The sequence below is a fragment of the Lytechinus variegatus genome, chromosome 7, assembly GCF_018143015.1.
Source record: "Lytechinus variegatus isolate NC3 chromosome 7, Lvar_3.0, whole genome shotgun sequence".
NCBI lineage: Eukaryota > Metazoa > Echinodermata > Echinoidea > Temnopleuroida > Toxopneustidae > Lytechinus > Lytechinus variegatus.
Window position 1 is genome coordinate 32,516,313 of NC_054746.1, and position 26,634 is coordinate 32,542,946.

At 35.4% G+C, this 26,634-nt stretch overlaps 2 protein-coding genes and 1 long non-coding RNA gene across 4 annotated transcripts in view; 1 reads left to right on the forward strand and 2 right to left on the reverse strand.

Moving 5' to 3' along the window:
• The window catches only part of LOC121419041, an 11,947-nt gene extending 8,753 nt beyond the window's left edge, over positions 1–3,194 (reverse strand). The window contains exon 1 of the long non-coding RNA XR_005970544.1: positions 2,822–3,194. This is a non-coding gene — a long non-coding RNA (uncharacterized LOC121419041). The remainder of the gene's footprint in view (positions 1–2,821) is intronic.
• Positions 1–4,809, reverse strand: part of LOC121419040 (ribonuclease H2 subunit C-like) — an 18,132-nt gene extending 13,323 nt beyond the window's left edge. Inside the window, exons 1-2 of one of the 2 annotated variants that reach the window (XM_041613320.1) lie at positions 4,720–4,809; positions 3,472–3,663 (exon numbers count right to left, since the gene is read on the reverse strand). In XM_041613320.1, the coding sequence (XP_041469254.1) occupies positions 3,472–3,625 (154 nt within the window). In that variant the 5' untranslated portion in view covers positions 3,626–3,663; positions 4,720–4,809. Of the gene's footprint in view, positions 1–3,471; positions 3,664–4,431; positions 4,520–4,719 lie in introns of those variants that run through there. The other variant, XM_041613319.1, reaches the window with a different exon arrangement.
• Positions 4,729–17,984, forward strand: LOC121419039 (ADP-ribose glycohydrolase MACROD1-like). Its single transcript, XM_041613318.1, has 9 exons — positions 4,729–5,050; positions 6,742–6,879; positions 10,834–10,959; positions 11,564–11,659; positions 12,555–12,575; positions 12,857–13,210; positions 14,764–14,837; positions 15,983–16,067; positions 17,185–17,984. The coding sequence occupies exons 1-9, from the start codon at positions 4,729–4,731 to the stop codon at positions 17,226–17,228; spliced, it is 1,260 nt and encodes a 419-aa protein (XP_041469252.1). The 3' UTR covers positions 17,229–17,984.
• Positions 17,985–26,634: the final 8,650 nt, after the last annotated feature.

Genomic DNA, 26,634 nt, shown 5'->3' on the forward strand with positions numbered 1-26,634 from the left:
CAAAATTCTGGGGGGGGCCAAAAGTCTATAAATAGGCGAGGTTTTCGAGAGTTTGCCATATCGTCTGCAAGCTCTTTAGAGAAGGATCGTTGAAAGTCACTCACTCACTCTCTCTCTGAACCATTGTTAATTCAACTTTAGCATTCTTCTGTGAGTACATTACGTCATAATATGACACTTAGTTCCATTCAGGGAATTCAGCGAGAATAATGATGAATTTTGGCTACAAATTTGAAACCGTTCGTCACCTTTTTGGGGTTCGTGACGACCTTTGGCAACCAATACTCTGTTGTATTTCTTTATAGTCAGCTTGGATTTATCAGTTGTTCACAGAAATTGGGCAGCTTTTGTTATTCATTCGCAGACTTTGATTGATTTATCAAGTCTACTGATTGTTTGATCGATATCTAGAGAAGATATGAAAGCATTTATTGGTGCTTGTCTGTGTTCATTTTTGACATGAACACAGCTGTTTAAAAGCAGATAGAAATTAATTGATGGTCAGGATAGTGAACATGAATGCTGACTATTAATTTATCTTTCTGGAATCTCCTGAATGGATGATTATATTTAATTACCTTATTTATGAAATTGGATGATTTATGCATTTTATATTATGAATTTATTTCTGACTTGATGACTATATTTTAGGCAGTCCTTTTAAGGACTCTTGACAGTCTGAATACTTAATCAAATTATCTAGTTAGAGTAATTAAATTACTGCATTGATAAAATTATTCTACCAGCGTGGAAAAGGCTAGTGTCAGATTTTCAATCTCTAAACAGAGATTAACTTTTGGTCAGTAACATTTGGCATAAAACTGTCAAGTTGTTCTGGAATGTGTGTTGTTTTGGTATTGCTTTGAATATTGATCTGACTTTGGCATTTTTTCCACATTGGTTGTTTAAACAATATTTATTGATAGAGTCGTTAACTCAATTCTAATTTCAGGATTAATGACTTTGGTTATTTATTTACATTTCTTACATCATATACAAATAGGATCAAAACTAAACAAAACTAGCCATCATGAGTGTGTGGATGTTAAGGTCACGTGTTACATAGTGTCAAGCATGCAATTCCCGTAGTTGTTAAGATCAGATTATTTAATGTTATAAGATCAAAATACTTAATGTTATAATATCAGAATACTGAATATTAATTCTGATTAAGATTACCATATAATCAGAATGACGTAAACAATAGATGAGATGTAAATACCTGATTATCAATCAGAAAGCATTTGTAAATAACTTGTAAATAATTGTCTGTGCAGTCATTCACATATTTTATTAAGGATACTTGATGTTTATAGACTGAAGTAAACTCAATTTATGGATGAAGCTTAATTCTTCATTAGAGCATTGACATTGTATAAATAGTTGGTTGATTTACTTAACACTGAAATAGGAATAAGGTGTTGGTCTTTCAGACTTGTTTTGCTTAGCTGTATGCTCAGACAGCAGGGACGAGGTTAGAGTTTCCGGTAGGCTTTAATGCTAAGAAAGGTACTATGTGAGTCTATTCTTGAACCCGTGATGATTAGGGATATTTACGGATTTCTGAGGCTTTTCATCACACAGAATGTTGGATGTTGATACAAACTTCACACCGACAAAGTGAGTGGGAGTTTTGTAGGCGCTGTAAGGCTGGTAAACAAGGCCCGTTGAGAGGTTGATAGGATAAGGATATTTTTTGGAGATTGGTGTGTTGTATTGGGTTAGTGACATTGGATGGAGAAAGATATTGAGTAACTGCTGGCAGTTTAGATAGGATTACTCACATAAGTCAGATCGACAGAAAAGAACCATTGGTCCTGGAACCTTTGTGGAGAGTAGTTTACAGTTTTAAGTGGAAATAACTCTGAGAGGGAACACAACTCTACGGAGTATAAAGTACGGAACTAAAGTAGGATGTAGCTTAGGTAATAATCAATACTTACAAACGATACCGATAGTGTATTTGTAACAGTAATACATAGGATTTATCAACTTAGCAATTAATTATTATTCTATTTATCATTCTTTCAATTTAAGAGTGACATGCACAGACTTACAGTTAAATTCTTATCTACGTAGAGTAAGTTATACAATTTAATATTGCTCATTCCATATTCAATGAATTTTTATACTTATGTAAATTGATGTAAATATCCAAATTTTATTGTGAAATGTTCAGAAGAATTGTTAACTTCAAATTTCTTATATTAAAGTTCAGTTGAACTTTATTTTATTTTTCTTAGGAATCAGTAATTGGACTTGCACACTTTGCATAGAAGGAAGATGATTAGTGATCAGTGTTTGAGAATGATGAATCCAATAAATTGGATTTGTTGTTAAGTCTTAGAATTAGAAATGGTGATCGATTGATTAGTGATGATTGATTGATGATGTGATTAGGGATAAGAAGTACCGTACATTTAGTTTAAGCATTATTTAAGTTAGGGTTCTTAGTTTATTTATAGACCAACCTTGTATATTTCAAGAAAACGGAACGCGACATCGAGCTTGGGAAACTACGCTTACCTAGTGAGACCCAGTGATAAAGAGTGGAATTGAGAACTGAAACAGACTAGAATGATTGGTTGCGAAGCATTGCCTGAAGTGAACGCTTCTATGGATGTCGATGTGCATAATTTAATTTAGGTGACTGCACGTGTGTGAAGTGGATATGCCTGAGCGTGTGTGTAGAAACACGAGGCGAACAAGTATTGTACGTGAGTGAATAGAGATTTTGCTACATGGCTACTCTATCAAGAAAGATGGGAAATTTTAGCTTTGTAATTTAAATTAATCTAAGTCACTCAGTGAGTAAACTCACCTATTAAATTCTGTTGCGAGAGTCCGGGTCAAGAAGTATGTCTGAAGTCTCAAGACGGGAGAAATGACGGTTTTTCTTCAGGTCATCGGAGCTCCTTCAACATCCATGACTGTGGCAGAACGGAGAGGCTAAAAGTTGGCGGTCGATGCAAGAAGATGGACCAATCATAGGCCTCGAAGCGTAATCTCAGATATTGGATCATGAGACGGCTATTCTGATTGGAGGTTTACTGGACATTTAATTAAAGTTCTCATCGAGGAAAAGTTCTTCATTTACGATCAAGTGTTAAATAATGCTTGGTCGAGAGCTCAATAACTCTATAAACTATTGTGGTGGCAGCATACTATTATTTGAGGGGGTCTCGCGTTACAATACTGACTCTCTAAACTTGTTATCTATTGCGGTATATTTTATGTATGATCTATCAATGTATATAATTGTGATCTGCTATTGATATTTCAATAAAATCATTGTTAACATTAATGTTATCACCATATTTATCATCATGATCATTACAATTACTTTCGTTAAATTATTATATCATTTTCATCATCATCATCACCATCACCATCATCATCATCATTATCCCTACCACCACTGGCATCACAACCACCACCATCATCACTATCACCACCAAGATTGGTACAAACCTGTTGTGCCCGGGCTTTCCTCATTCTGTCTGATAGCAGGTGTAAAAAATTGAGACACATTGGCCTCTCCGTCTCCTTCTATCGTGCATGGCATCAGGTGAAGGTCTGCGCATCCAACATCCTCAAGTGATTTTCCATCTACACACAAAGCCATGCTGTCACTTAGTTGTAGAATCTCTGATCTGTGCTAGTCTGTCAGAAAGGAAAAGAGAAATTGTGAAATAATACCTTATTTTGCATGCCCACTCAATGAACAAGGTTATATGATATAATTGATGTATTTTTGCCACACATGGAGTAGTAACAGAGAACATGGTTATATACCATTTTCATTGAGTGGCTGCGGGCATTGATCACATTTTGATACTCTATGGAAACCGTACACTACATTGTCAGCTGCTAGTGTTCACATGGTCGCATCCGGACAACAGCAGTGTTATTGCCCCCTTTTCTATCCCATGATCCTTTGCATGAATCTATTTGCGATAAGGTCTATAGAACTGTTTGCTTTGCCAGAGTTTTATCCAAGCCAGTTTTGAAAGCGACAAGAATTGCGGGGTGCAGTCACAACACAACCACGATAATCACAAGTCAATTGACTCAATCATCAAATCATGAATGATCAATCATCATTATGACAGGAATATATAGAGTTGTTTGACTTGTTTCTGCATATCTGGGGATAATTCATTAACAATTTCAACATTTTACTATCATTCCCATTTTTAGTTCTGCGGAACAATGTAAAGAGACTGAACTTGACACTAACTCTGTTTGTTAATCAATGAGTTGACAATTAATCCATTCAATTTCTGGTTCTGCCTGACATTTTTTTTCAATTTGAAACGTTTAATCTAGGCCTAATAATGTAGTCAATTACTGGTCATGAACAAGCGATCACTTATTCACAATACGATTCAAGAATAAGCGTGGAAACATGAAAATATGTTAATAACATACCGATTTCTGGGATCACTGGACTGCAGTGCAGGTAGCTAGCCGGAGCGGATCAGAGCAGCTGATCTGATGATAGTGATATTTTAATGCAGTGCATGCATGCAGTGATGAATTTCCCGCGATACCATTACCAATATAATACAAAGCGCGCGCCAGATTTGCTTCCGTGTCACCTCCTCTACACTTTGTAAACATGGAAAGTCCCCTGTCGAGCTAACGTAAGCTCCAGCACCTCAAACGCTCGTTAAAACTCAACTGTTTACAAGCAAGCCCAAGAGAAGATTTACTTACCCCTCATCAATGCATTCTACTGTGGGAAAGATACTTTATCGCAAAATAACACATTCCATACGGATTTCGGTGGTGTCTACTTCGCCAGGTTTTCCCGATCCCATTGCTGCTGCTGTACGTTGCTGCTGGCCGCTCCATCTCCGTTCAAAATACTACAGCTATTTTCGACCATCGGCATCCGTCGATCTTGCAGGCATCAGTTATAACATCTTCGGTCCACTTTTTACATCAAAAGTCGGTATCATGGAAGACTTCTTGCCCCCTAGTCTCAGGCGATTCTACACTGATGAACCAGCATCAGGATCGCTGGCCAAAGTTAAGAAAACAAGAGGTAGGGCCTAGGCCTTAAAAAAAACTAAGCCAAGTCTTAGGGGTAGATCTGTTGTTGGGGGGGGGGGGGGGGGGTGATATGGGTGTGGCCTTTAATTAGTGTACTCATTATTACAGTCTGATGTATTTTGTTTTTATATTCCTTGTAATCCTGATTTGTTCTTGCTTATTATGATTTATACTTTGTAATTGTGTTAAAAATTGTTAGAGGTTATTTTTTTTCCTTTGATTAAAGTAGATCTAACATTAGATGGAATCAAAGCTAGATGTTATTGTTGATGTAACTTTTTTGTTTACTTCTAGTAAGTCAACTTCATTCCAATGCAAAAGATTAATAAAGCTTTTTTATTCCACCATGGACGATTGCTCATCATGTAATCATGAGTCATCAGTGAATATGGTTAACATTTTTTTGTATGCTAGTTTTAGCATCATTGCGGATTTTCATGTATAACTCTTTATCATAATATGCAATAGAGTATTGTCATTTAGAACTCTTGTGCAGTGATTGTGTATAAAGATAAATTTCAGCTGTCTTTGACTTTGTTCATGATGCATGCATGGTAACTGGTTACTGAAATTTGCAAAATACTTTCATATGAAGCAAACCTATTTTCATCCCTGTTTCCCTTTCGGTAAAAACTTATTTGATATATATTTGATATATTATTTGACTTATTGCATATAGGGAAAAGAAGTTTTAATGTTTTTATGTTATGTGTGAAATACACCTTTTCACATCTCTGTTTTTAGTGTAATGAGCCTCTTGTTTGTACCAAAGAGATTTAATGAGATTATTTTTAAACATTTGAAGGCCTATAAAGGTGAAGACAGAGAATGCTCTTTTAATTTGTCTTGGGGGTATAAACATGAGGATTACTGTAACTTGAGTGTAAGAGTGAGAACTGAGAAAGGTACATGTATGTTGTATGTAGGGTTTCAAAGATTGATCAACCAATTCTTGATTGACTGATTGATTGATTAAGTAATTAAGAGAGTTAGAGAGTGAAAGAGAAAGAGGGGGGGGGGGGAGAGAGATATATATGGAGAGACAGATAGACAACATACAGTAATGTCAGAAATTTCACCAACTTCAAGTTTGAGTGTGATTCTTTCTCTCAATATCTTGATATTCACATGACCAAAGTTCAAATGAAAGTTCAAATTCATTGGTAGAATTTTTTTGATAAAGAAACAAGGTTGCACTAGTTCTATGTCCTATAATTACATAAATTTATGATTTTAATTGACAAAAATTGCTCAATCAACAATTGATATGTGGATAAAAATTGGTTGATATATGTTTAGTCGTCATAAGCATGTCTTGTAAGAGATCTATTTATAAACATTACCTAATTCATACTATATTTTGATCTCGAGAGTTATTTATGAGATCAACAATGTTCTATAATTGATCATGACTTCCACAGTAAAACAATTTGCAAATTGATCTTTGGATATATTGTATTGATAACACAACGGCACTATTCATTTTTTTTCTCTATGCCTACATGTATACTCATATTTCTTTGTTACATTACAATGTTGTTGGGTTTTTTAATTTGCATAGAGGAACATCATGTTCATTATGGGATGCATTATAATCACTGATGATTGCTTCTCAAAATTTATTCTATTGATTCTGCTTTTAGCTCTTGGTGAATAATCTTCTTTTGCATTTGTGTTTACTAGCTCTGTATCTGAGCAAGACATTGGATGAGAAGGCTGAGGAAGCAAGGTGGTACAGACAAGATCTGGTGGATCTGAGAGAAGTATTAACATGGCCAGAGTATGCAGATGACATGGGACTGGATGCCCCACAGGCAAAGAGTAAGTCCTATACCTGGATGCTGCAGGCCTTTATTTTTAACTCCTCTGTTTATTAACTTAATAAGCTGTGGTATACATCTAAAGAATATGCATATGATAAATATCATCAAATCTGTAGTACAAACTCATGTTTAACAAGCTCAAGCTGTGGTCTAAATCTAAATGGCCAGATAATGCAACTCATGGAACATTTGGTGACACAACCCCCACACACATACTAGCAATGCAGTGAATGCCTGATTTTTCTTATTTTGTTTGAAGAGAATATTGATATGATAGTGACATTTATAAATTAGCAGAATAAATTTCTGCTCTGTATTGTTAATATTGTATAATGTAGAATACAGTACTATTACAACAAGCTAATTACGATAGTTTGTTATGTATTTCATACGGCTATAATGAATAATAGATCTTTGTATTTATAATGCCTTCCATCTAGATACATGTACTAGTCTATTCCAAGGTCCACTAAATGCTGTTACCTTGGAGTTAGCTGACTTAGCTCCAGCTGCCATTTCCAGTGCCCAGGGAATTCTGTCAGGCATCCAGGCATTTACCTCACCTGGGTTGATTGCAGCACAGTGTGGGTATATACCTTGCCGAAGGAAAACATGCCATGACTAGGACTGAACAATTTGTAGTCCGGGGGCTGGGAGAGTTTATTCAGCTGATCGGGTACAAAAAGGTTTGATGGTCCCATCATGTTGGCATGAAGGCAGTGATTAAGGAAAAGTGTTGCTGCCGGGCCATATCCTGTACGGAAGTCCCTGATGGCCCCAAATAGGGGCCCCAAAAATTGGCTTATTCAGCTGAAAAGGTACATGGTTAATTCTTTTTGCAATGGACCGAGTATACATTGAGATTTTAAAAAATACCAATGCCAGCAATTTTATCCTGTACGGGGGCCCAGACAGTAGGCCCAAAGGGCCCCCCGAAAATGGGTTTATTCAGCTGAAAAGGTACATGGCTAATTATTTTTGCAATGGACCGAGTATACATCGGGATTTCCCAAAATACCCATGCCAGCAACTATATCCTGTACGGGGGCCCAGACAGTAGCCCCAAAGTGCCCATATATCCTGTATATGTCCCACAACTAATTTATAAAGCTAAAAATGTATATGGATAATTCCTTTTGAAATGGAGGCAGTATACATTGGGATTTTCAAAAATACCCATGCCAGCAATTTTATCCTGTACGGGGGCCCAGACAGTAGGCCCAAAGGGCCCCCCGGAAATGGGTTTATTCAGCTGAAAAGGTACATGGCTAATTCTTTTTGCAATGGACCGAGTATGTATTGGGATTTCCCAAAATACCCATGCCAGCAACTTTATCCTGTACGGGGGCCCAGACAGTAGCCCCAAAGTGCCCATATATGTCCCACAACTAATTTATTCAGCTGAAAATCAACACGGATAATTCCTTTTGAAATGGAAGCAGTATACGATGCAATTTGAAAAGGCAGTATACATTGGGATTTTCAAAAATACCCATGCCAGCAATTTTATCCTGTACGTGGGCCCAGACAGTAGCCCCAAAGTGCCCATATATGTCCCACTACTAATTTATTCAGCTGAAAATGTACACGGATAATTCCTTTTGAAATGGAAGCAGTATACAATGCGATTTGAAAAGAAAAACTCATGCCAGCAACTTCATCCTGTACGGGGCCCAGAGAGTAGGCCCGAAGGGCCCCCGAAAATGGGTTTGTTCAGTTGAAAAGGTACATGGCTAATTCTTTTTAAAATGGAATCTGCATACATTAAGGCTCACAAAAATACACATGCCAGTAACTTTATCCTGTACGGGGGCCCAGACAGTAGCCCCATAGTGCCCCTCCCCAAAAAGTGTATTTTAGGCTGAAGACATACATGGATAATTGTCAATTCCAGCAAATTTACCCTGTATGGGGGCCCAGATAGCAGCCAAAAAGGAAACAGATGTCTAACAACCAATTTTTTTCGGCAGAAGTGATACATGGATATAACCTTTTTGGATGGAATTTGTATGCACTCAGCTAAGGTTTTTAAAAGATACCAATCATGCCAATGCCATCAAGTTTATTCTGTATAAGGCCCAGACATGCAGTCAACCCCAAAAGCCCCTAGGATAACAGGATATACTAGTACATGGTAATTAATTTTGTAGTGTAATCAGTATACCTTGGTCCTTATTTCCAGTAATATATGCCTGAAAGGGGCCCAGTGTGCAATAAATAGGCCTATACATGTAGTTTCATTTGGGGATATCGAATATATATGCTTGGAACTGGCGGAAATCCCACATTTGATTTACTGGGCTAAATACATAGAGGGATAATTATTTACATAACTACACTATAAGTGAGGGTTTACAAAATAGATTGAAACATGCATAATCTTCTTGAACTGAAATAATGACAGTAGCAGTATAGCGAGCGAAGCGAGCGCACAGAATGGCATATCCCCAAATACCACTTTCAAGTGGTTTGTAATATCACAACAAGGGCTATGGATATGGGAGTAGTTTGCCGTGTGCCTAATACTACCATCACTTTTATTGATTACAGTTCAAGGCCCGAATATAGTAGAATAGTATTTTAATTTATTAACCTGAAAGGTGTGATATTTTTGGTTACTTTTCTTTCCATTTCCACTTCTATGTATTTTTAAAAACTTCTTCCTCCTTTCTTGTTGTTTTCCTCTTTTGTCCCTCATAATCCTTTGTGTCGACATCAAAGGTACAAGGCTGCTTCAGCTTCCAAGATCCAACTACATCTTCCCATATATTTCCCTTTTCATTTTTTTAACCCTATTTTTTTATTATTTTTTACGAGATGGCAAGGGCTTTTGTTAAAAAAAATCATTTCTTCCATTTACTGTTATTCATTTCTCTTTTCCATATTATCACTATGATCGTCTCTATATCCTGCATGTTTCCTCAATCAATCAACACTCCCATCCCTTACATTGTTATCAATGGAGGCCTTCATGTTTTTGTACCCCCCCCAAAAAAAAAAATATACATATATACATTGATAAGGCACCATTCTAATGGGCCCTGCATGAATTCTGTTTTGGACCCCACACAGGTAGAATGCTGCCCATGCAGGGTAAAGTTGCTGGCATGTGTATTTCTGTGAGCCTTAAAGTATGCAGATTCCATTTTAAAAAGAATTAGCCATGTACCTTTTCAGCTGAACCCTATTTTCGGGGGCCCTTTGGACCTACCGTCTGGGCCCCTATACAGAATAAAATTGCTGCATGGGTATTTTTGAAAATCCCAATGTATACTGCCTTCATTGCAAAAGGAATTATCCATGTACATTTTTAGCTTGATAAATTAGTCGTGGGACATATACAGGATATATGGGCACTTTGGGGCTACTGTCTGGGCCCCCGTACAGGATAAAGTTGCTGGCATGGGTGTTTTGGGAAATCCCAATGTATACTCGGTCCATTGCAAAAAGAATTAGCCATGTACCTTTTCAGCTGAATAAACCCATTAGTCGGGGGGGGGGGCCCTTTGGGCCTACTGTCTGGGCCCCCGTACAGGATAAAGTTGCTTGCATGGGTATTTTGGGAAATCACAATGTATACTCAGTCCATTGCAAAAAGAATTAACCATGTACCTTTTCAGCTGAATAAGCCAATTTCTTGGGCCCCTGTTTGGGGCCATCGGGGCCTTCCGTATAGGATATGGCCCGGTAGCAACATTTTCCCTTGATGACTACCTTCATGCCAACATGATGGGACCATCAGACCTTTTGATCAGCTGAATAAACTCTCCCAGCCCCCGGACTATTGCCCTGTGATTGATAGATGAGAGTCCTCTAGACCTCAATGCTCCCAATTATAGACCCTCCCCCCCCAAAAAAAGGGGGCGAGCAACCATCAATATCTAGGACTAAATCTTGATGATTTCATATACAAATTTGTCTCCTCTCAGACTGGGTATTTTCTTTTTTATAGAGTCCACATCAGCAGCTAAAGCCGACTTGAATAATAGAGTGAGTGTATGGCAAGGAGATATTACAAAGCTAGACATTGATTGTATCGTTAACGCAGCTAATAGATCACTACTAGGAGGCGGAGGAGGTAAGATTCTTGTTTAGATTCTTGTTTTGATTGTGCATTATTTAGCTAAGTTACTTTTTGCTCTTTACAATTATTTTTAAGGCAGAAAACATAAAACCTTGTCTTTATTTAAGCATTTTGTATAACTTTATTCCCATTTGGATCAATCAATTGCAGTAACAATAAGAAAATAGTTTCAGTGTATATTTCCATCTTCTATGAATTTTATTCAAACATGGAAAAAAAATTGAAAAATCAAAACTGACACTAACAGTGAAAGTCACACTATCATAATTATGTGTGTGTTTTTTTTATTTAAATTTTGAAATGATGAACTTAATCTGTTTCAGTTTTTTGATGTAATTATTTAGTTTTCCCATTGTTTTAAATAGGAAAACAGCAAACTATACAAACTCTTAGCCTGTCAATTTACCTATAAATGATAATGATTGGGGTTGTACTTGGATAAACAGACTAATAATACTCAGACCTCCTATTAATTCTAGGTTCTATCATTTCTTGCATGATGTGATGGGTCTCTGTTCCTGGCATGCATGAAGCCTTAATAAACATCTAACGACCATAAAACACACCGTTTTTCTTTTATAACGTCTTTGTGATATAGTTGATGGAGCAATACATCGAGCTGCTGGCTCAAATCTCCTTCAAGAATGTAAGAAATTAGCTGGATGTGAAACGGGAGAAGCTAAGCTTACTGCAGGTCAGTACTTCTCCTTCTCTTTCTCTGTCTTTCAGTCTGTCTCTCTGTTTGTCTCTTTGTCTTTCTCCCTTCCCTTCTTCTTTTCCTCTCTCATATTCTCACAGATACTCACCTTCTCTGTCTCCCTCTTAATTCCCCATTTGGTGAAGATACTACAGTATGTGGTTATTCTAAACCATAATCTTCATCAATATGATGATTTGAAATACTTTGTTTTCCTTCTCATTGTATTTGCATGTACATGTACTATAACATTAGCAATTTTCGCAGTACAATGTTGCATTCTGTGCTTCATTCAAATTGTATGCAAATGTATGTGTGGAGGTATTTATTATTGATGGCACAATCAGTAGCATGCCTTTCAAAACTTGTCAGGAGGAGGGAAATTTCTTATCAACAAAAAAAAGAGGTCATCAGAATTCTGCCATATCTCACCTTTAAACATCAATGAACCTGACAACAAAATGAATAGAATGGGAAGTTTTGGTTTCGTATCATTGTGAAGATGAAAGAATGAATTGTACTCTCAGCTATACTGCAGCTATACTGTACAACATTTAGGCATGTATATGTTTTTGCTTTTCCATTCTAATTGTTTTATTAATGGGGGTAAATATTACAGTAATAAAATCATTTCATTGAATTGCTTAGCAACAAAGAAATGAACCCAAAGTACTGCCTGTACATTTGTTCTCATTTTGTTGACAAACAAGCATCACAAGGATATTTAAAGTTATTCTGTGAAAGATCATGTACAGATGACAATTTTATTTAGCTGCATTGGTAATAAACCTTAAAATACAATGAATGTCTGTCAATTCCTATACTGCCATCTGTTGATGTTATTCACAATAACAATTTGTTTCCTTTATTTTTACTATTTCCCTTTTTGCAGGTTATCTCCTTCCAGCTAGATGTAAGTACATAATACCTATAATTACATGTCCTCTGTAATTTTGATAAAGAATTGGTTTGAAAATTCAGGAATGTAGCTTTGTCATCCCCCTTCCCTTGAGTTTCCTATCTAAAGTTAAATGAATAAACATCTCTGGAATTAAAGGTTTCCATAAAATTCCTTGAATCTCTATATCTATGCCTTTCAGACTTCAGAAAATATCATTGCCTAAATCTGTAAATCATCATGAAGGCATGTTATGTTTTTACATCTATTGTTAAATTTGTCTATGTTGTTTACAGACGTCCTTCACACAGTGGGCCCGATCGTCTATGGCAACCCGAGCCAAAACCACAGGGAAGCCCTAACCAGTTGCTATGCATCGTGCCTCCAGCAAATCCTCGAACACAACAAAAACAACCGTTCAAAGATGGAGGCAGCCAGGAGGAAACAGGATGCTGCAAAGGGTGATGGGAAGAGCAGAGACGAGACGGATGCCAAAGAGAAAGAGAGCAAAGAGGATGCTTCAGCCAATGGGAGGCAAGCATCAGAAGAGGAAGGGGATAGCGATTATAAGACGCTACAGGAGGATGTGGAAATGGCAGAACCCTTGATCCGATCAGTTGCCTTCCCCTGTATATCAACAGGAGTGTATGGTGAGTATGTTTTTTCAATCAAACCTGGTAGTGTTTCACAAAGAGTTAAGTATGACTTAGAGCCACACTTTAATTCTTATTTGTGTGCAGTATAAGAGGTATAACAGCACTGGTTAGATTATGCCAGAAGGACACAAACTATTGTGTATTGATCAATAAGATTGCATGTTTCATATTGTGTACACGTCATTCTTAATTCTTTGTGAAACACCATCCAGCTTTAGTGTCTACCTGCATAGAAAGACCACCTGCCTATTAAGACCATAGGTGGGTGTTTCATAAAGTTGTTCATAAGTTAGGAGCACCTAGTTACAAACCACTGAAGATCCTTTCTTGTAAATTTTGCGCACAAAATTTTAATTAGAGTTGAGATACATGTAGCTCCTAAAGAAAGGATCATCAGTCGTTTGTAAAGTCACTCGTAAATCACAAACAACTTTTTACAACACGCGTCAGGTTTGGTATTCCTTGGATGATTTTCCAAATTGGACTATGTACTCCTAGAACCTGTCCATAAACACCACATGTCAATGAAGACCATTTTACTTGTCTCCTTTTGATGGTCTTTAGAGACAGGATTGAATGTGCATCTCTTTGGACCTGGGGTTTTAAATGATTCTCATGTCAGAATGCTTTGAGTGATACATTCATGAATACTTGTATGTTTTTGTACTTGGTGTTTTATTTGCTTGTTGAATCTCTTGCATGATATGAATATTGTATCAGTGAATTTATGACATGACTCTTCCAGAAACAGTTATTTCCAGATGAGAAATCCCCTTAGGACACAGACTACCCCACCCCTTCAATAGTACCCTCTGGATAGCAAGTGTCCCTAGAGACCATGTCAACAACAAGACCAAAATGTGTATCTGTTAGATATAGATACATAACAATTACCTTTGCGATTTGATACAAATTAAAGATGAAACTATCCATAATAATCCACATGCAAATCTAACGAATCCATCTTCAATTTCTCTTACCAATGTCCATCATCCAAGTATGTTCGGATTGTTAGAATTCAAATTGAAATGGAAATGAAAATAATGAATGAAATTGGCAACTTCACATGTATTTATATCAAGGTTTAACTAAAGGTTCAGGTTAAGTTGAATCCCTTGGGACTTAAAAATCTATCTGGTTGAGGTGAATTTTTAGCTCATAATACTAATATATCAATGCATAATAGGTAGTGTTTCACAAAAGAACTTGTCTGAAGTTTTATCTGACAGTGAGCATGGAAACAGAACTTCTCACTCAGTCAACATTAGGGAAAGTTGTCAGACAAAGGTTGAAGAAACACTCCCCAGCGGCCCGTAACATGAAACTTAGCATCATTGTAGAAAATTGTTTAACGATTGATTGCATAGACTAAAATATACAATTAATCATAAAACTCAGGCGTATGATTAATCGATAACCTTTGTTTTACACGACCCTGGTCTCAATTTTTTCTCCACTTTTCCCCCGATTGATTTGGCCTAAAGCATGTTGACTTGGGTAGATTTCTCTGTGCATATAATTCCTTTCTCTCAAACTCTGATTTTCAGGTTACCCACAGGAAGAAGCTTGTAGGGTGGCCCTTGGTACAGTCAGAGATTGGCTAGAAGAAAATCATGAGGAGGTAAGAGTTGAAAATCTGGGGGATGTTTCACAAAGATTTAAGTATGACTTAGAGTCACCCTTAAATGCCTAGTTGTGCGAGGTACAAAAGGCTTGACCGCATTGGTCAGATCATGCAAAGAGGACGTGCACTACTGCTTATTGATCAATAAGATTGCACGTTGCATTTCAGATACGCGTCGGCATTCAAGTGCGACCTAAGTCATACTTAAATCTTTGTGAAACACCCCCCAGGTGGGTGGTAATAATGCTGTTCTTAAATTATGCACAACTCGATGCATGGCTGGTGGCATGTTCTTGTGTTAAATGAGAAACCCCAAACTTTCTATTCATCATGCCATCGTTAAATCATTTGTGAGAAATAAACTCTGCATTCACATGCTGTTCACAACAATGAATTTGTTCTATGAAGATTGGATTCCACTTAAGCTGATGTGAATCAAAATGATTGGGAATCTGATGTAGCACTCAAGAACATGTTTTAGTTATTTGTGAAGTCGTGCATAACATAATTAGTTTTATAAAGACCCTTTGACATTTTCAAAGAATTATTTAAAACTTCTAATGAAATACAATAGGAAAAGCCAATCATAAGGTAACTTGTATGGCACCCATGTCATGCTTATTAAGTTCTGTGGAATTAAGCAAAGCTCTATGCCATAACTTTCTTAAGTTCTTTCAGAGTTTGATGAAATTGAGAGATATGATTTTCAAAAAGATCTCTACGTACCTACTTGTATGGGACTCCATATTGGCCCCATAGGTGATATCATTGTTATGAAGGGTAGAAAACTCTTCCATTTGCTCTAATTAACAAACTGACCAAATGTTCACCTGAATATTTTTCTTTCATGCTGTCTATATTATATTTTTATTACTCTCCTGAGGGGAAAAATTTTAATAGGAGAAAAATCACAAATTTGATGTCCCTTCCACTTCTCGTAAAGTGATACCGAATTGCCAGTATGAGATTTACCTGGTTTCGGTGATCAAGTTTTAAGTGGCCTTAACTTAATTTCTTGTCCAATTTCTGTCAAACATTCATCATCCCATTCTTCATATTTTTATTTTGTCATCAATCATTCTGTTACCAATGTTGAATTTACATTTAAGCCTCTTTACTCCTATGATCTTTTTTTTACACAGATGGATAAGATAGTGTTCTGTGTATTCCTTGAAAAAGATCTCAAGATTTATGAGAGATTGCTTCCAACTTTCTTCCCCTTGGAAGGTAAGATGATATACAAACAATGCACATCACTCAGGGCATTAATAAGAATTGCCCACATGAGGTACATTTGGAGCAGTTCTAACATGCCCGAGGCAGACCTGAGGGCATTTAGACTGTTTTAAAGGTAACGAGTGGGTATGATTGTTCTAATGCCTGAGTGCAATAATATGTATTATTTGTTTTATAAAATAGTGTTGTGGATTCTTCATATTTGATAAGCCAGCCTCATCTAAAACCATGACCAGACGATGAAACTAGTCATTAGTACCAGTCAATAGTACCAGTCTTTAGTACCAGTCATTAGCATCAGTCATTAGTACCAGCCATTGGTACCAGTCATTGGTACCAGTCATTAGTACCAGTCATTAGTACCAGTCATTAATACCAGTCATTAGTACCGGCCATTAGTGCCAGTCATTAGTACCAGTCCTTAGTACCAGTCATTAATTCCAGTCCTTAGTACCAGTCCTTTGTACTAGTCAGTAGTACCAGTCAGTATTACCAGTCATTAGTACCAGCCTTAAGCAAATTTTTGTGGAATAGCTAAATTAAATGTCTGGTCATGTGATAGATTTCAGCCAATCACTTGATTACGATCCAAATGACAATTTTATAATAGGCATCAAAGGCTTGATCAGATATGCAGCAAAACCCTTTGAAAAACACTTCCAACCATTTGCAAGTTTGCATGTCCATGGGATGTGATGTGGAGAAAAAAAAGGCACTGAGACCAGGAATCATGATTATAAATGCCTGTCTATAAAATGTGGACAAAATATATATTTATGCAAAATTCATTAAGCTATTCTATTATTACCAAATTTTTCAAATTATGAATCTGTTAGTGCAAATTTTTAAAATTATTTGTTGTAAATTTTGTCAAATCATTCACTCATTAATGCAGAATTTATCAAATTATTGATTTATCAATGTACAATATTTCTTATGGTTGTCATAATGATATTGAGCTCACAAGCAATTTTTTATATTGATCTAAGATATTAGTGAATTACCCCTAGATCAATGAATTATCTAATAGTTTAAATGGCTATATTTTTATATTGTCTAACTTATATTTTGACATTTGACCTTATCTACATGTATAACCTTTTTACAGGTACATCACCGAGTTCAAGAACAGAAGAAGAGGATGAGACCTAGTCTTGACCTTTGAACCTTATAAATGCTTTCAACCAATGCAGCGTGTGCCCCCAGGGGCAGTGTACAGATAGTCATGTATAAGATAAATTGATTGCAAAGTCTTACCTAGGCCCGGAAACACAAAAAATAGCAACTGATTGTATTTGCTTGAATCGTTTGCAAGTAAACCCTATTACTTTAGCTGGACATTCTTTTCAGGGGTCAACCAAATCCCCTTTCTTTGGACAACAAACCATCAAAGCTACCATCACCATGGAAACATTCAAATAATACAGACAGATTAAAGTAATTTGGTTTGACAATCAGTTGCTATAAAGCTTTGTGATGTGGGACAAATTTCTTGATGTACAAAGAATAATAGTGAACTGATCTCGATAAGAGGAGACATGATGTGGTCTTTTGTACTTCCAGTAATATTATTCATTTTCTATCTCTTCTGCTCTAGGGAGTGGACACAAATTGAAACATGTCTGCTGTTTATGATGGTAATCATGTAAAGATTGTTACTTTTATTATGCAGGCACCTGAAATATATATATCTCTTCCTTCTACATGCATATTCATGAGCTGCATATGAAGTTGTTAGTAGTGAAGTAGATTTCATTTTTATCAGTGTTTTTGTTGAATGTTGGTCTGTTTCTTCTCCAAATTTGGAAAAAAAAACCTTACTGATGCATAAATATCGCAAAATAGGACAGAGCTATAACGGCAATATATATGTCAACTTTAGCCCACAGGTTGTACATATTGCAATTTTTTTTAATTGAAATTCTTCATTAATTTTCAACCTCATCTTTTGCTTTTGCCTTTTCATCTGTCAACAATTCTTCTGCTGGGAGTTAGATGCAGTGGTGCCTGAATTAAATGTATTTAAGTGGACATAAGATTGGAGGGGCAAGCCATTGTGTGCTTGCAGTGCTGTGCCCCTCCAATCCTTCTAGTCTATTCTTTCCAGGCCCACTGGTTGGATGTTTTGCTTCTCAAATGCATTCTTCCGAGCCTATTTCACTTGGGTTTGCCATTTGATCACATTTCAACTTCAGAATTTGTTACCCCTATCTTGCTGTAATAAGGTACTCGAAAGTGTTGTTAAAAGCCCCTGTTTGGTATACTATCAATTATGCTGTTGAGATGACAAATTATCACTCTGAAATTGGTTTATATTTGTGACAGTATTAAGTGTAAATATAGAATACTGTATCAATTATAGTTGGTTATGTACCTGGAAATTATTTTCTACCCAGGCTAGAGGCGCTATAATTTCATTGCATGATGCTATCAACATGGGATCTGCATAAATGATATCTGAATATATTCTTCATTTATCCAGTACAAATTGCTCAGGATGTGTCAGAAATTATTACTGTAGAGATCAGACATGACTAGTGATTACCTCAGCTTATCAATGAAAATTACACTCAGATTTTGCTTAAAAAAATATGCATATGCAAAGAAACAGCCTTACTAATATTCCTAGATTTGCACTGCATTGCTATATATGAATGGAGTGCCAAACTTGAAAACTCTGTAAGCATCAGATAATCATTATTAGATTAGGTGGTTGATATTACGAACAGCAGTTTAAATCTGTTAATATAGCTGCGGTGAATACAATAGGGAACTAATAATTCATGGCTGGTCTGTTAAAACCTTGTATCTCAAAATTGAAGAATTTTGAGGGCAACATAGAAAAAGCTGTATTTTATCAATATGGCAATGGTGATCATCTTATACTGTATGATAACATTCTCCTGTTACCTGTAAAATAAGTCTTTCTAGGCAAAAGGTTACTACCTATATTATCACTAAAAATCAAGCTTATTCTGAGCTGTCATCAACATATTGTAATTTGAGATACACGGGTTTAACAGCCCAGAGACAAATTGTCAAAATGTTTTACTCATGCTGATCCTTTTCTGATGTTCTGGTGAGCGTTTCATCAACATTTTTGTCTGACAAGTTGTCAGATCTGACATCTTTCTCTGACTCTGATTGGCTGTGAGGCATTGTTACTATGGTAACTGTCGGATAAAATGGGACTTGTCGGATAAAACGTCCGACAAGTCCTTTCAGGAAACGCTCCCCTGGTCTCACACTTTTATGGTCAAGAAAATCACTACATATTTCATTGGTAGGCCTATAGGCCTAACCCTAACTACCAAAATGCAGGTAACAGGTCCCAAGTGCTGAAACAATGCTCATTCATAATAAAGTTGCGCCTCAGTAAAGAAGGTTTCTAGATAGATGGTACCATATATGCTTTAATATTATCATCATTATCATCATCATCATTCATTCATTTGAAGAAAAGAAAAACATTTCTTTTGACAGAAAAATCATCTGCCTAAAGTTCTGGAATCCTTGTATTGCCTCATAAATACATACAAAAACGAAATTAATACATGTAAGTCAACAAGCAATGCATTATCTGCCGAAAAAATGGACAGTTGAAGTAGTTTTCTAGGGATATTTGATTCATCATGATTTGATTGTTATATACCAAGCATACATTGTCTACAACTAGAGGTTTACATATAATTACCTTTATGATGACAGAGTAAGGTGACTTAATACCATTTCCTGCCAGTAACTAAACCACTCCTTGGCGCGCATCATTTTCTTTGTGTAAGCAAATAGAGACGATGTAATTGAAGCATTATTTGATCAGCTGTAATTCCTCAAATTAGCAACAGAAGTATTCACTTTTGCTGTATATGTTATGAAGAATATGTTTTGAAGTTAGAGTTAATCTGATTTTCATTGAGAGACAGTGATTTGGAGCTATCACATTGCCAGTTTGAGGATTTTATCAATTGCTTTCAATTATTTTTTTTGTAGAAACATAATGATAATAATGATATAGCATTTCTGTGTTGCCAATTATGTAGTTGCCTATTCAATGGAACAATACATATTAAATAAACAAATGTAATAATAAAGATATCTCTGAACATGGAGGATTGTTCTTTGGTGAAATGAGCTAAAAAGCGTACATTAATTTGGTATGGCTTGTCATATCATATATTGTTCACTGCAGTAAATGGTATCTAAATATACATGTAGGTGCATAAAGACACTAACTAAAATAAGGGGGGGATAAACCAAAAACAAATCATTTGATAAGACATTCATTGCATCATGCCAACCACCACCAACTAGTGGCTGTGATGTGTCAATCATTTTCATTGCAGTAGTATTGAAGCATTTCAATCAACAAAAGAAATATAGTGTATACATATAGCTAAAGCTGGGCCTTACCTATGGTGTCATTAAGGGCCGATTATTTGTGGTACTGTTTTGTCTATTATTATCGTATGTATACTATGTGCTTTGTATGTTTTAACAAATGCAGCTGATAATACTATACATAGATAGGCCATGTTACATATTGCCATCGAACAATACTGTCCAAGATAATTTACCTTTTCATTTGTTTATCTGGGGTAAAGAGGTATCTAGACATATACGGATGGCACTAGCAGTTTTAAAATGTGGACAGTTCTTTTCAGAGCTAACATACAATCAAGAAAGACTAACAAACAGTCCTTTTCAGGACTACATACATGGTGTTTACTGTAAAAAACTTTCATTAAATGTGGACTCGTTCAATCGAATTTTCGGGAGTCTTAACACGGTCTGATGAAACATTGTTAGATGGGGCAGATGTTGCCTTTTAATAGACAGCACTAAGTGACATGGTCTTTATATATGCGAGTTGACAGAAGTTTTTCAGTTGGCAATAGTACTCGTGGATGAATTATGAAAATCATATTTTGTTCATGTATGTCATCGTCCAAGGCTTTAACCTCTGTGAATGCGTTAGTGTTATCTTTTCATCTTTAAGGTTGCTCTCAGACTTCTTGCTAAAATACTCTAAAGCCTACCAACAAGGCAGATCAAGAAGTAGGCACAATCTGTCACAGTTTATCAGATTTCCATTGCAATAAAATTATTTGATATTGATCACAAATTTTGATAGCAAGTTTAGAATGGTCGTTCACTAAAATACTATAGAAAATCAAATTATACCCTCTGTCGTAAGAAGCAGACCTGCAATATATTGCAAATTTACAATTCACGGTAACACTTGGGATGAACTCATTGATTTAATATTGATTGTATTCGATTGCAAGTTTCATTCTACTACCTTTCTCAATCATTGGACTTGCAGTATTATTATTGGTTTGTCCCACGGTCATACCAACTGACTTATTGTCATTTTTACTTGTATATCAAATGTTCTCATAAACATATCCTTTAACATTGTTTTCCCTGTGTTTAGAGACCATTTTAGTAGTAACTATGACCAGTTTGTCAAGGGGGGAGGGGGGGTGTTTCACAAAGAACTAATACCCCTTTCATAAACCCAATTATGCGGCTAATAGCAGCATAAATTTGGTCGTAAAATTGGAGGACCAGAGTTATCCGCATTATTTTGATGCTGCTATTATCCGCATAATAGCAGCATCGGGACAAGATTTTGTGTTTATGAACGCATTTCCAAATAATGCGGATAATTGCCATGGTGCGGTCACAAGGTCACCCTTTTCTAACACAACCGTATCGGAGGGGGCATGTCCAGTTGTCATGACGATTATCCGCCTCTTTCAGGACGGGCGCTCGTAAAAATAATGCGGCTTATTTTCGGAGTTTATGAACGCAATTTTTATTGAATTGTCTGCATTACTCTTAGGTGGCTAATTGGAGGATAGGTTTATGAAAAGGGTATAAGTTTGACATGTGTGCATTAACAGATAATCTCATTGACTTTGTCACATACATGTACAGCCCTTGGGCATTATACTACATGCAACTTGGAATTAATTAAAGTGATTTTTGTCACACTTAAATCTTCATGTAACACTTCACATTTAAACCATTACAGTAAAGATTCTCAAACAAAGATACATGAATAACAAATATCTCCAGGCTTATTGTATTCACAAAATCTCTTCAATAAAAAAGTGTAATTACCTCTGAATATTCAAGCTACTTGCATAGGTCAGTGTGCTGTTATTTTCTATAATGTAGCATTTGAATTTTATAGAAAAGCAGACAAGCAGTAGTAGTTTCATATTTGGCACTATGTTGTATGTGCTTTGGTACCACACTGGAGTAATCTAAATCTGATTGTATTTGAAATTCTAGGCATGATAAAGGATGTATTGTGGAGTATATTTAATGGAACTGTCAGTCTGTGTGATCGCAATTAGGTACATGTAGTTAATGAGGATTTTATCCTTTTTTTTCAAAACAAGCCATGCAAGGTTAATAGCAAAGTTTGGAAATCCATATAAAGTGTATCACTTTTGAAAACTCATTTTTCTTTACAATTTGAATATAATTGAAAATGTTTTTAAAATGGTATAAAGAAGCAAGAGGTATTATTGTGCTGGTATAAATATCTGTTAAATAAACATGGGAGCTTGGTGTTATGTAACTTCAAATCAATTTTGTTCACACCTGGTTTCATTGTCCAGGTATTTTCATTCCAATCAGGCACCCTTAATGATGATAATCATATATAATTTTTGTTTATTACAGATCATATTTTCAAAGTGATCTCTCACTTCATAATGATTAAATGATTAACATTAGACAGAGATTCTGTTTTTTTTTATCAGTCAAACTGTGGTACTTATAATGTCAGTTCATCAATAAACTAACATAGGATATGTTTACCGATTGGATTGTTAGTACGATAAGATGGTATCAAATCTTGATTCAATTCTGGTAGTGGTAACTGTGCAATCTTTGTAAACATTAATGCTACAGTTGCACCTTAGCGTAGATTGCTTGCTTATTCCTGTATATTTCTTAAAGGAAGACGTGGTCAGGCATACTCAATGAAGCACAATGAAATTAATGTGCTCAGTTCTTTAGGTGAATAGACCTGCTCTCGGAGTTGACACTTAATAAAAAATCCTTTATTCATCATTCACAAGCACTAAGTGAAAGTTTTTTATTTCATTTTCAGTGTTTTATGCATAGCTTAGAGCTTTCCTTTTGCATGCAGCAAAAATTGCTTGCCACAAGCTTCAACTCGAATTCATTTCATTACAAAGGATTTGCTCTTGTTTACATGAGTTTGGATACGAAGTCAGATATTTCTCTCTCTGTATTTATTTGTATACAGTATGTAACATGAAGGTTAACATCAATTGTTCAGTGTGTTCTGATTGATGTATTTAGTGTAAATGTAATGTTTTAAATTGGCCAGCTACACATGTTCAACAGATGTAGTAAACATATGAGATTTTAAGTTATTTTGTGATTAATCATTTTCTGAATGAAATGTCTAATAACTATCACAGTGTGTGTGTGACTGTGATTCAAAATGTTTAAAAAATAACTTGATTTATCCATCAAAAGTAAAGCTTAATAGATTTTATTAGAGTATGAAAGTTTCTGCATATTCATTTTAAGTTTTGTTTGTTATATTATACAAATAATGAATGTTTATGAGTGCAATGGACAGAATACTACACGAGGTGAAAGATAAAACGATCCGTTTAAAGACCCTGACCGGTGTAAAAACAATCATATATCAAAATAAAGGCAATGACTCATACAATACAAATATACCAAAATTAGTACATATATCTCCTTCCAATAGTTAAAAATTCTAAATAAAAATCAAAGAAACTGCTCCTTCAAATTACGCTGCACCCCCACGTCGCCTGGAAATGATGACGTCACGTTGTGTCTGAAGGTTGTGATTCCATAGGTTTGTGTACAAAAGCATTGGGTATTTTCTTCCATTTCCATGTTATGAATCTATTTTTTTTTCGTTTTCAGATGAAAATGGCACTCAAAATTATTCTCTGTTCAAATTGTTGTAAACCTACAACTATTCACTACCTTTTTTTGTGATTTCTTTGTTTGGCTCTTATTGGGCCTAAATTGCTATGTCAGGAAAAGTTGTTATACATAATCTAAATGCAGATAGAATTGAAATCTGCGACAAATAAGCAGGAAATAAAATATGGCAAAAACTAGTTCAAAACTGTAGATTTCATAAATTCAAGCTTGTGGGAAAAATATATGTGATATCCCTCTATGATAGAAGTGAAGAGAATGAAATGCGTTATCTGGAAAGCAAAAAAATCACCCAGTTTTTCTGTGTACAATCATATGGAATCACGACGCTTCTTACACAACGTGACGTCACAGTCTCGAGGCAGGTGAAAAGCACAATAGAGCCTATTTTCTAAACGGGGTTCGAAGCCCGATAATTGGAATATTCTTGAGCAAAATACTCAGCTGGGAAGCGGTGAAAATGCATAAAGCATACCTTGCTGTATTTAGTAGCTTATAAGCTTTCTATTGGTACATAATTTATCGGTTTCATTTTTGGGTCCGGTCTGGATCTTTAAAGAGGCATAGCTGAGTTGACTGGATCATTCATTTCATCTTTCACTGAATGAAGTATTCTGTCCATTTTACGAATGAAAAGAACATTCATTGTTTGGCTTATATGACACCTAAAAATAGATACTTTTTTATTTGAAATTTATGGATTTTGATGCACCATGATATGCTCATGCAGTGTGAGCTCAGTCTGTTGACTGTAGCGTACATATGGTACATGTACAGCATACATGCTGCAAACACAAATGTCTTTACTTGTGGTGCCTGCAGTCTCCGTGTGCGTGACTAATGGACAAAATCGTATGGATCCAAAATTTCATGAATGGATAAAAAAATTGCACAGATGATGTAATTGTAAAATGGGCTGAATTATCGATATCAAACAACCGATCAAATAACAGTGATCTATCTAGGTGTCATATAATTTGTTTTACATTCCATTTCGCTTTGAAAATGGATTGTGGATTAAACTTAAGGAAAAAGATGTGGGGAGAAAGGAGGACAAAGAAGAAGAAAAAATACTGTTAACTGCTGATATTGAAATGGATGGCTTGATAAACCTGAACATCTGAATTGTTGATGGGATACTTGGTCCAATTCCCAGGAATCAAGGAAGAATATTGCATAAAAAGAGGAGAAATAAAATATGAACAGGAGTAAATGAAAATGAATGGGGAAAAGAAATAACCAGAGGTATATTAGATGGGGAAAAAAGATAGAAGAAATGGACATGGAGAAAAGAGTAAAATGAAAAGGAGGCCAGATAGAGAGATGGAAGAATAATAGGGGAAAAAGGAGACGGAAAGAATGGAGTGAAAGGTGGAGGAGAGAACTAAAGAAATGGACAGAAAAGTGATTCAAGTTCAATTTCTGAAAGAATTGATATGGAATACAACTCTTTAAACTCAATCACAAACTGGCAATTCTTTAAATAACATCACACATCATAGCAAGAACATTATAAATTTGCATGAAAAATTATTTAATATACAATATTGTAGTTGAACATCAATTTACATACAGAAATTCATCACAACATAATGAAATTTACAATGGAAAGAGGAAAGAATTATTTTCTTATTCCTTCTTCAAACCCTTAAATTGACATTTTACTGGAAATAAGAACATTATCCCCATAATGAGCCATTATTATCACAATATCTGTTTTTTCATGCTCAACAGCATTATCAGAAAATAATAAATGATACATTTCAAGCAAATGGAAAAAATAGTAAACAGATATCTATGTACAATACCCATTATAAATTGAGAAATATCAGAAAATTTCTATACATATACATCCATAAAAATGAAATGATTTTCAATACATGCTTATACAGAAAGCATAATTGAAAACATCTCTCTGATAATAAAAAATAGAATTTATATTTCATGTAGTAAGTCAAAATACCTCCCTTTTTCTTGTCTCATTTTCAACATTTTTTTTATTTGACAAAAATAATGTCAAAGTCAACTTGTCACCAATGACGTTTTTCCATTAAAGTTAGCCAACGGTAGTTCAGAATGTTATAATAAAAAATATAATCAAGACAAATACCATAACAGAAGTTTGACTAAAATGAACTACGGTATATATTGCATCTAATTTGAATTGTAATGTAGTTCTGCTGGATGTGTACGTGCACTATCTGTTATTGATAAATATTACCCCCTCCTTTTACACAAACATGATTTCACATAGGCCTGGAGTATGCCTTATTTTTATTTAGTAAATTTTATGTTATACAGAACTACACAACTTTAAATTCACCTTTCTTAGGATACTTTCAATAATTAATTGCTGAGAGGGTAACCTATATGAAATTATGGCAATAATTGGTTTTAATCATTATGTTAGACCTGGCACTTATGTCCATTCAAGAATATAAATATGAATATCATGATGTAATATGCACTTCTTGCATACTGGAAATGTAGGTTGGTGACCAATAATGAACTCCAAACTATCCAACATCATAATTTGTGAAAATTTAGATTAATAGCATACCAGTGAAAAGTATGAACATACATTTTC

What these genes read in the sequence shown, in the direction of transcription:
- LOC121419039 (XM_041613318.1), top strand. Translation starts at nt 4,729, where the DNA reads ATGCATTCTACTGTGGGAAAGATACTTTATCGCAAAATAACACATTCC. An exon ending in TTATCTCCTTCCAGCTAGAT is followed by an intron (nt 12,576 to 12,856) that starts GTAAGTACATAA and finishes TGTTGTTTACAG; the next exon opens with ACGTCCTTCACACAGTGGGC. An exon ending in TATATCAACAGGAGTGTATG is followed by an intron (nt 13,211 to 14,763) that starts GTGAGTATGTTT and finishes TCTGATTTTCAG; the next exon opens with GTTACCCACAGGAAGAAGCT.